The 11,316-nt window shown below is 36.8% G+C and overlaps 1 protein-coding gene across 2 annotated transcripts; it reads left to right on the top strand.

The window, feature by feature from the left end:
- Positions 1-6,918: 6,918 nt before the first annotated feature.
- Positions 6,919-10,970, top strand: LOC120179800 (serine/threonine-protein kinase CBK1-like). Of its 2 annotated transcripts, none has more exons than XM_039185284.1 (8): positions 6,919-7,382; positions 8,408-8,582; positions 8,758-8,889; positions 8,969-9,082; positions 9,227-9,274; positions 9,662-9,743; positions 10,286-10,336; positions 10,493-10,970. In XM_039185284.1, the coding sequence occupies exons 1-8, from the start codon at positions 7,240-7,242 to the stop codon at positions 10,582-10,584; spliced, it is 837 nt and encodes a 278-aa protein (XP_039041215.1). In that variant the 5' UTR covers positions 6,919-7,239; the 3' UTR covers positions 10,585-10,970. The 2 variants fall into 2 exon arrangements, with proteins under 2 accessions (XP_039041215.1, XP_039041216.1); XM_039185285.1 differs by having other exon boundaries at positions 9,662-9,746; positions 10,289-10,336.
- Positions 10,971-11,316: the final 346 nt, after the last annotated feature.

Here is an 11,316-nt window from a genome sequence, read left to right as displayed (position 1 = left end):
ATTAGTATATCATATTCTCAAGCTTAGAGAGACAAATGTTATGCCTTGGAATTGTTGAGGGGGTCGCCAGAAGCATCGTTTGCCCAACTGCCGGCATATTGTCACAATTTAAAGTTGAAAAATCCTGGGTCGGTAACTCATATCAAAACAGATTAGAGATGGACGCTTTGAGTTGCTGTTTATCACCATTGGTGCTGCGGTTAGTAAATCAATATAATTCTGTTGACTCATTTCTGTTAGTTACATGCATTTCACATTTAAATGATTATATTTCTTGTGTATATTATTTTGTAGATTCGTTCGTTTATTACTTGCATGCGCCCAGTTATTATAGTTGACGGAGCACATTTGAAAGGTCGATACCTTGGAGTAAACTTATTAGCAGTAGCCATGGATGCTAACAATGGGATATTGCCAATAGCTTACGGGGTTGGCAAATCTGAAACCTCTGATTCATGGACATGGTTTATAGGGTATCTTAGGGATTGCATAGGTCCTATTAGCAATCTGACAATCATATCCGATAGGGCAAACTCAATTGACAACGCTGTTAGAAGGTGTTTCCCAGATGCTTTTCATGGACTTTGTGGTGTTCATTTGTATAGAAATCTAAAATCAAGGTTTGCTGGTATAAAAAAGCACAAATGGACATACTGGAAGGCTGTAAAAGCTTATCGGGAAGTGGATTTCAATAAGCATATAAACTGTTTAAGACGTGTTTTGCCTCAGTGTGCTCAAACACTAGAAGATGTCGGGTTTGAAAGATGGTCAAGAGTACATCAACTTGGAGCAAGATATGGTTTCATGACATCTAATAGTGCAGAATCAATCAACGCTCTAAGTCGTCATTCCCGGAAATTACCCATTACTATGTTAATGGAGTTTTTTCGAGCCTCTATTCAACAGTGGTACTACAAGAAAAGAAACCATGCAGGTATTATTTCTTTGAATTCGTAACTTATCATATATTTTACTAAGTATTATTTATTTAAATTTACAGGAACATTGGAACATCGTGTTACACCATGGACTGAAAAAAAGATAACGAAACGTGTTGTGAAGTCAACGTCATGGAGAGTTGAACCATGTTCAAACACTTTGTTTGAAGTACTGGATAATAACTTAAATGGTCTTGTCGATCTAAATGCAAGGACGTGTAGTTGTATGAAATGGAAAACATCTGGTTATCCGTGTGGCCATGTTATAAAAGTTGCTCTTCATCTAAACCAAGATGATTCAAGCACATACGCTATGGATTGCTACACTACAGAAGTATATCGACAAACTTATGCTGAGATTGTCTACCCTATTCCACATCCTTCTGAGTGGGACATACCAGATGACTTACAAACAGTTTTGCCACCAGCCATGGACAGAAGGCTACCTGGCCGACCAAAAAGTCACGATCGTAGTCGGTGCAAGGAAAGTGGTCATACAAGATTGACATGTGGATCACAAGTGCCATCACAATCATCTTTTCCTCTACCAAAATATGGATCATCATCAAAATCCAAAGCTCATATGGTGTCAAGAAAAAGGCAATCAAAATCGCAATCATCTTTAAAATCCCAATCACAACTGGCTTCACCTTTTGGGACTGTTAACTTAGGTGATTTTTAAATGCAAACGTTGTATTATGTAGAATTTATGTGTGAACTTTTAACATTTTCAGTTAGGCATGTATTAGTAACTTGAGTTTGAAAATTGCTATGATCTGTTCAGTTGTTATCACTTAATAGGCAATCATCTTAATGTCTATCGCAACGCGGAAATTACTATCGCAATGCGAAATGAAAATCGCAACAAGAGAATCGCAATGCGAAATGAAAATCGCAACGCTAATTTCGCAATGCGAAATGAAAATCGCAACGCGAATTTAATTCGCGTTGCGATTCTCTCGTTGCGATTTTCATTTCGCATTGCGATAGTACTTTTTGCCTTCAACATAATGCAGATTGAAATCAACAAAATCAACCATTACATTTCAATCAATTAAACAAGCACAAATAAGAATTATGTTAACATCAATTAACAAATCAACTTTTACAAATCACCTTTTACAAATCAATTAAACAATCAAAAATAAGCAATAATTATTAGAGAAAATAACATTTCTACTATTGAATCAACTTTTGCCATACATCATTTTCACGCAGCTCACTTCTGAGATTAACCTGCATAAACCAAACATTTGCTCAAACAACACTTTCTACACATCTAAAACCTACAAACAACAAATTATTGAATTCTAGGTACTTAACCAAACATTTTCAAACCACAAGCCTATAAACATACCAATTGTTTATGGACATTTTTATAACGCGGATGCAGGTAGGCAGCGTCTCGTATATATCAATCTAGCCATATAATGTCGAAACCACAAGCCTACTGCAGCTCTATCTATATCGGTGGGAGGTAGATACTTTATACTTCCTGTGATCAAACGGTCCAACGCCAAGTATACGAGAGGACCATAATCCCCTCTGGGTCCTTTCGTTTGTTGTGGTGTGGTCTCGTCTCTGCTAACTGTAATATTGAGCTTCTTTGGCTTTTTGTTTCCAGAACGAGTCCAATATCGCATCCAAGAATTTAGCCAAATAAGAGCTCCATCCCTTAATAATATCTCTTAAATCAGCGAATGATATGTAATTTATCATGCTGTCATATACTATTGCCTTAAGGGATGGGATCTGAAGCTCGACGAGAATCCAATGGTTACGTTCCAAAACAGGGATAAACACCTGCAATCATAAGTAATAATTCATTCATTTGCGCACTTATTTATGAATACCTTTAAACTCAATCTAAAATAAACACTAACCTTATCGACCTCCCACCATGCAGGATAAAGTTTAGCTTGTCCATTGCCCAACGCAAATAATTCATCTCGTTGATTCTTCAAGTGAACGGCGTTAAAAGACGTCGGCATAATTGTATATCGTGTATTTCTTTTATTTTCCTTAAGTTTCCTAATTATTAGAAGACGTGACACCCACGCATCGATATGCTGTTTTATAAAAAAAGACATATATTAGTAACTTACATAAATTTATAAAAAAATAATCAAATTAAAATATAAGAAAAATATAAGACTTACCCCTCCATCGAAATAGCCATTGTCTTCGACCCCTAATAATACGCCCCACCAAGACCGATCAAGCAACAAATAGATATCATCGTTGAGCTTGCATATGTCAGTGAAACACCCCTGGCTTCGCTCATGTAGATAAAAATCAACTGCGGTCTTAGCCCAAAGGGTGTTATCCAGAATTGTGTCGGTAGTTGTTTCCTCTCCACTTCAGATACGGTATGGTACTGGCCGGTAACTCATACGAGAGCCAACTTGAATCCATCATGTCCGACACGTCAGAGGGTTTCTCAAGAATCCTACATATGATGCCATGTGAATCGGGCTCTTGAATGGTGGGAGGGACCTCTTCAACGATGACAGTGGCCTCTTGAACGGTGGGAGGGGACTCTCGAGGAATGATAGGGGCCTCTTCAACGATAGGAGTGGACTCTTGAGGGATGACAGTGGCCTCTTGAACGGTGGGAGGGGACTCTCGAGGAATGATAGGGGCCTCTTTAACGATAGGAGTGGACTCTTGAGGGATGACAGGCGAGTCGGGCTTCTTCTTGCGGTGTCTTCGCACTATTGGGGTATACGGAGACTTAATAGCACGTGCACGCCGTCTGATGCGTGAACTCTATCGTGCAAGAAAAACCTGACGTAAAGCATCCACCTTATCGGTCCGCTAAATAATTAAATACAAATATCAGTAAATAAACCGACATGATATTTAAAGTGAAAACAAGACAAATATATTTCAACTTTCAACCAAAAGACAAAACAAAGACAAATACTAACTTCACAGTGTTAAAGAATACACAGTTTAGCAGAATTAGCAGCAACCGAATAAATTTACTTCAACCAAAAGACAAAACAAAAAGACAAATACTAACTTCACAGTGTTAATAAACAGTTTAGCAGTATTGGCAGCAACCGAATAAATTTACTAAGCAATCTAAGTGAAATGGTTAATTTAAGTGAAATTACGAGTAAATTTATCATCAAGTTAAATATGGAAAATCTTAAACTTACCTCGTTGTAGAGTATGAACCTCATTCTGCAACGATACTACCATCTCACGTAGAGCGGCAACCTCACCACGTAAAGTAGACACCTCCACACGCCATGCACCATCGTTATCGAGTAGAGTACCGATCTCCTTACGCAAGGCATTAACCTCATCACGTAACTCCCTTGACTCATCCTGTGGAGGTAGAGAACAGGGAGATAGAAGTCGTGGCATCTTTGCCGGTCGCCTATCATGAGGTGATGGTGGAGAAGAGGCTCGATGATGTGACGGGATAGGTGATGGCTCTCGTTGTAGAGGTGTATAGTCGGGTCGATCAGGTGATGGCTCTAGGTGAGGTGATGGCTCTCGAAGTGGAGGAAGTGGAGGCTGCTCATCATTCGTGCCATCAAGAAAACGCTGACTAGCTTGCCACCAATCAGTGGCAAGCTCAGCCTCCGTGGGTGTCAGTCTAATTAATGGAATGTTGGCCTCCTAAAAATATAAAAACTCAAACAAAGTTAAACGTCTACTATTAATAACTTGTTTATATATGATAGTATTTGTGTTAACTTACATTATTTATTGTCGCATATGGTATTAAGTCTTCCCAATCCAACAGACGTTTCCTCTTCCAAGAAATAGCCCTGGGAATATCATTTGAAGTTTTTATTGCATATGTCTTCATGGCGGGAAAGGCCTCGAATATCCAAATCTACAAACATTATAATAAAAAACATTAGTAATTGTTAAATAATTAATAATAATTTTGAAAACATTATATAGAAATTCTTACCTTAAAGGCCCAAACAAAGCCTGACAAAGTGTATTTCGACCCATCGCCCCGCAAACTTTTGCGGTCATCAAAGGCAGACGACAACTTAGTCCAGGTAGCTTTCCATATATACGAACCCCACGGAAACAGATTTCATGCATTTAGGTCCTCTACCAATAATATTAGCTCCTGAGGAATAGGTTGTCTGGCCTCTCTGCCTAAAAAGTCGGCATACAAAAGTAGTAGAAGGCATACTCAGACAACATCGACGTCATTCATCCGAGTAAAACCATCTTTCTTATTAAACAATTTCTTCATGTCGTCGACGTGTAAGTTCGGCTTCTCTATTGACTCATCAGGAAAAACCCTGGATAACCATGATGGGCGGGTGATATGATGAGTGTACCGGCCTACATCATCATGTCTGAATCGTAGACCAGTGATTAAGCAGAACTCCTTCCGCCCAAAACAAGTATACGCCGGTGGAAAATGAAACCATATCTCTTCCTCACCACGTTGTATACTGTCGGGTAGATCGCTAGTCATGGTCTGAAGCCACAAATGGGTCAAATTAGCATCTCCACCCGGATGTTGTACTCTCAGCCATGGCCCGAAGCAGGTTTCTTCAAACAATTTTCTTTGTGTAGGTGAAAGCTTCGAAGCAATTGTAGTGGCTAGGCTAACTTTATTCCTTAATGTCAATGAAGCCGAAAAAAATTTCTACAAAAACAATAAACATACCAAGTTAGATATACCAAAAACTACACTGTCAAGATATACCAAAAACAATAAACATAAATAGTAGTTTATTCTTGAAACTAAAATTTGCAACACTGTTTTGTCTTTTGGTTGAAATGAAAATCGCAACGAGATAATGAGAATCGCAACGCGGAAATGACTATCGCAACGAGAGAATCGCAACGCGAAATGACTATCGCGACGAGAGAATCGCAACGCGAAATGAAAATTGCAACGCGAAATGAAAATCGCAATGCGATTTTGGTTTCGCGTTGCGATTTTTATTTCACGTTGCGATTCTCTCGTTGCGATAGTTATTTCCGCGTTGCGATTTTCATTCTCGAAACTATTCTTCTTCTGCATTACTTCTACCAAAAGACAAAACAAAGACAAATACTAACTTCACAGGCTAAACAGTTTAGCAGTATTGACAGCAATCAAATGAATTTAATAAGAAATCTAAGTGAAATGGTTAATCTATTATTGAAATTACCAGTAAACTTATCATCAATCTCAATATGAAAAACCTAAAATAATGCAAAAATTTCAAAATAAAAATAAAAAAAAACTAACCCTCGGAGGTTGATTTTCTATTTCTGAATGATTGTGAGAGATTTTTGACTGTGAATGGTTGTGAGGGATTTCTCCGGCGATGGGGACGGAAATCTTCGGAGATAGGGACGGATTTCACCGTAGAGAGTGAGAGATGGAGATGGGATGAGTGTTGTGATTTTGGGTTTGAGGTTATGAGTTGCGATTACTGTGGACGGTTCAGTTTCCGATTTATTAAGAAAAAATTCGTGTTTAGAATTTGAAAAAAAAAATACGCGTTAATACGAATGGCGCTATGTAAATCGCGTTGCGAAAGTCAGAATCGCGTTGCGAAAGTCAGTATCTCGTTGCAATTTTGTATTATCGCATTGCGATAGTAAGTATCGCATTGTGATAGTCAGTATCGCAACGACACTGTAGACCATCGCAACGCGATTTCCAACTATCGCAACGCGAAATGCAACGCGAATTTACGATAATGGAGATCGCGTTGCGAATTAACGATCGCATTGCGATTTTGTTGGTCATTTTGGCAAATCCGAAAAAAATTAGTTAAAATCATATATTATAAGACATTTTTAGTCACCGAAACGATTTTCTCGTGAAATAATCATTTATGACCGGAAAACGACACCTCTCTCCAGCACGTCTCGAAGGCAACTCACGCCTTCATTGGCGAGCGTGAGGGTTCCTTTCCCCCCAACTCCTATGCTGACAACACTCCCTAAATTGATTGCTTAAATAATAAAATAAAATAAACATAACCTTCAGTCCCAATACTACGCTGAACCCGCTCCGAAACAATCATCAATACACCGCCGTGATGATTAATTATCCATGTGGATGATTTTTATTTGGCATGAAAATGGAAGGAAGTTGGGATTGGAAATAGAGGATTAAGAGTAAGATCAGTGAAAGAGCTCTGTATTTTTTTCTTCCATCATCATCACTCTTCGTTGGCTGTTGCAGTAAATGAGAAAGTTCTTATCTTTCTTTAAGTAAAGAAAAGGTTAGCTTTTTTGAAGAGTATATATATATTTGTATATCTCGACACAGAGCGAGAGAGAGAGAACGGGGATTTTAGAGAGGGAGAGAGAAATGGAAGGCATAGAGGAAGAACAGAGCGGAGAAGAGGTGGTGCTAGGGTCAACCTTGACGATGGAGAAAGTGGCGGCGGCTAAACAGTTCATTGAGAATCACTATAGATCTCAGATGAAGAATATTCAAGAACGCAAAGAAAGGTATTGCTTTACTTACTATTCTAACAAAAAATTTCAAAATTTTTGCTTGGTTTATGATCTTTGTTTGGTTGCTGAGAAATGGAAAAAGAGAATGATACGAGCTTTGGATGTTAGATTAGTGCATTCTTTTTGGCGGAATCAGTGAACTTTGTAGTTAGCTGAACCTACCTTCAATTGCTTCTTTTTTAAATTCAATTTTCTGGTTTTGAGCTGATGACTACGGTGACTGATTGCTTTGCTTTGTATGTGGCTTACTTGCATGTTTTTTTTAGTGCTTGGGGAGTGGATTAATGTCAAACTAGGTTTCCATGTTAGGAAGTTGGGGGCATTTAATAGTAGTATTTAACAGTTTTCCCAAATCAGGTAAATTTTTCAAAAAATGGTCAAGAAAGTTTCTTGTATATTTTTCTTTGCTGAATGTTTAAGTTATAATGCAAAGTTGCTCCAGTTTGAAGCTACTATTAATTGTCTTTTACAGTTTTGATGATCCAAACTTTTCTTTGTACTATTGATATCTTATAGTTCATGTTCTTCTTCTTCTTCTTCTTCTTTTTTTTTTAAAAAAAAATTTTTTTGAAAGGAAGTCCTCTTGTATCTTCAAGAAAACAAAGTGTTAAGAGGAAATTTTTTTTTTTGGAAAATATGGAAAATTTCGGACTTGTGAAATACCTTATACCCGTGTATTTCATGCGACTTATTATATGGTAAATATTGATTCCAATATATATTTGATTAAGAAAATGATGGAAACCATGCTTTGCTTCACTGATCTATAGGATGTGCAGACTTTATTTGTAGAAAACTGATGGATTTCAATACTTTATCATAAGGGTTCTTTAATCAATTTTAGAATATGACTTTTGGATTATGTTGTAATTGAGATTTATTTGCAATGAAGTTTCTCGTTCCTTGTAACAGTTTTTTCTTCAACTTGATGTAGCCTTCTCAAAATGTTGTCAACAATTGTATGCTTGAAGTTGGTAATGCCAATTTCAACTTAATAACATGGTTTAGTTTCGTTGCAGACGATGGGTACTGGAGAGAAAGTTAGCAGCTTCAGATGTGCCCCAGGAGGAACAGATCAATCTGATAAAGGTTCTGTTGACTGCTTTTAGGTGGTCACTAGGAGCAATAATGTATGAAATGCTAATTGGATATCCTCCATTTTATTCAGATGATCCGATTACCACATGCAGGAAGGTAACACTTATGTCTGGCTTTATTTTCTTAGCTCTCGTTTATCTTAGATGTAATCTTACGCTTAGCTTTCTTCCGTGCTCTCTCCAAATTCAAGATATTCTTAGATCTAGTTTATCTTAGATATTCTTGGAGCTATCGTTCTTTTCCTAACATTTTGGTCATAAATCTTTTTTAGATTGTGCATTGGAGAACACACCTAAGATTTCCTGAAGATTTGAGATTAAGTCATGAGGCAAAGGATCTCATATGTAAATTGCTTTGTGATGTCGATCACCGATTAGGTACTGGAGGGGCACATCAAATTAAAGTAAGGTTATGATATATTGTGATGCTACTCCTTTCTACCGTCTATTCCTCATTTGGTTGTTGACATTTGATTTTGTCAGGCTCATCCTTGGTTCAAGGATGTTGTGTGGGACAAACTTTACGAGATGGATGCTGCATTTAAACCTGAAGTGAACGGGGAATTAGATACTCAAAATTTTATGAAGTTTGACGAAGTATAACTCGAATTTCCCTGTTTCTATTACTTCTGTTTTTTCTTATTCCAAACGCTAATCACTTTGTTCAATATTTATTTATCTATGGTGAAATTCAAGATATATTTTTTCTCATAAATTGACCTCTTTTGGAATTCTCATCAGTTGGATGCTCCATCACCAGCAAGATCTAGCTCAGGACCTTCACGGAAGGTTTGTAACAGAGAATACTTTCTAACTAGTGCATACCATATTATTTACACTTTTTTCTCTTAGTATGTGGCTAGTTTTTGTTCTACAATATGATCTGATAATACTATGAATACACAATTATTGAATTTCTATTCCCTTTCCTTTTTCTGTTCAAAATATGTCAGTTTACAAGACAATTGATATCAGCTTTCAGTGGTCTCTCTTCTGAAAAAACTCTTTATCAGTAACTTGTGGCAACAACAAATGTATAAATATGAATCATATACATATTTTCCCACTAAAATAAACATGTTTGGTTATATCTTGATATCATTTGTACTGAGTAGCGAGTACCTGACATGCGAAAACATGTTGAAGTTTATTTATATGTTTTCCTAATTAATGCAGATGCTTTTAACACCTAAAGATCTAAATTTTGTTGGTTATACATACAAGAATTTTGATGCCGTCAAAGGGCTTCGCCATTCTTCTGGTATGCAATTTCACTAAATTGTCAAGATTTCGACATTTTCCTTTATTATACTTGTCCTTATTGATGTTGATTATAAGCTTCAAAATTCTTTCATATACTTCATATTCATCTCATGAGGAAGTAGGAACTGTGAATTGGAGGTTAAAAAAGATGCTACAGTAGCAGTAGACATATGGAATGCCATAATGAATTAGCCTTGATTTCTTTGCAACTTAACCTTTTCCTCTGGAAGGATAAGTATGCTAATAGTTTTAGGTTGTCGAGTAGCAACTCACCTTTTGAATCTGTCTAAAGAACAATAGAAAATCACAGATTTCCTAGGGGCAACTAGGTAGGCCTACAAGATTTAGTAGTCCAACTAATGACTTAAAAATACCTCTCCAACAGTAATAAGATGACCTTAAAATGCTAGAATTTATTGACATTCATGGAACCCAGTGCTTTAGAAGTATATTTAATTTTCTCTTTTTCCAGTATCCAGTTTTTCTTTTAAATAGTGAAGAGATTTGATATCACTTTCCTAAACTATTTCACCTGTGTAGATTCCAGGAATCCATCGATGGAACAGCAATCCCATGATTCTATATATGGTAATGAATCTTTCTACTTCACGTATCTATCAATATATCTGTCTGTCTGTCTTATTCTTCATTTTTCGTTCAACTTTCTACCATTAATCCATTATATTAATGTTATAATTTGTCTTTCTTCACTATTAAACGGATTAAGTTAACACCTACCTGCAGGTGATTCAGGGGTAGGTTATTCTACTAGGCGATCAGCCGAGGAAACAGAGATGCAAATGCTTACATCAACAGGTGATCCCATGTTACCATAAAGTAACTAAAGGGCAACCTCTTACATTAATATATGGAACCACTTTGTTAAGTGTACAGAAGTATTTAAAGGAAAAATTATTAAAACCCAGTTCTTGGTTGATTGGTAGAAGCAAAGCAAAGATCCCTTTTTTCAGCCAAAAAGGCTGTGTATTAGAAGTTGGACGAGGGTTCTGAAACTTGATGATGCACTGGCACTGGATGCCCAGGTTGGCTTTGGTGAATTTGCCTTCTCTAGTGGCAGTTTCTGGTCAAAATTTTTAAGTGATAGCAAACTCCTCAGAAACTCTATTAAGCCATTTTGGGGAAAATGATTCCCCTATTGTTGTTGTGTGTAAACTTATTAGCAAAAGCTGGAAATTAGCTTTGGGGAAATAACATTTTGCTGATAAATTTTATCTCATTAAAATTGTCCATTGAAGCACTCCCTACCAATTTTGTTGTAGAATGACTACTATTTTTTTTTTCAAGCTTGTCCACTTTTGATAATGTTATATCTTGAACAGTTTTTCTTCCCTTTTCTTTCTTTGGCCATTCATTGTAATTAGTAAGTGCTCCTCCATCAGGTGAAAACACCACCAGAAAGTTGATGCTTTGGACCATTGTACCATATTTCTCTATTCCAATTCGCCTAGTTGGTATTCTTTTGATAAGTTGGCTGACCGTTGAGCTCATAATAGTCGATACTACACGACTACACCAGAAAATATTTTTAAAAGATGATTATTTAATGT

This window comes from Hibiscus syriacus, unplaced genomic scaffold (genome assembly GCF_006381635.1).
Source record: "Hibiscus syriacus cultivar Baekdansim isolate YM2019G1 unplaced genomic scaffold, ASM638163v2 tig00112453_pilon, whole genome shotgun sequence".
Lineage (NCBI taxonomy): Eukaryota > Viridiplantae > Streptophyta > Magnoliopsida > Malvales > Malvaceae > Hibiscus > Hibiscus syriacus.
Note: the sequence above shows the minus strand (reverse complement) of the source record. Positions and strands in the feature narration are given on the sequence as shown.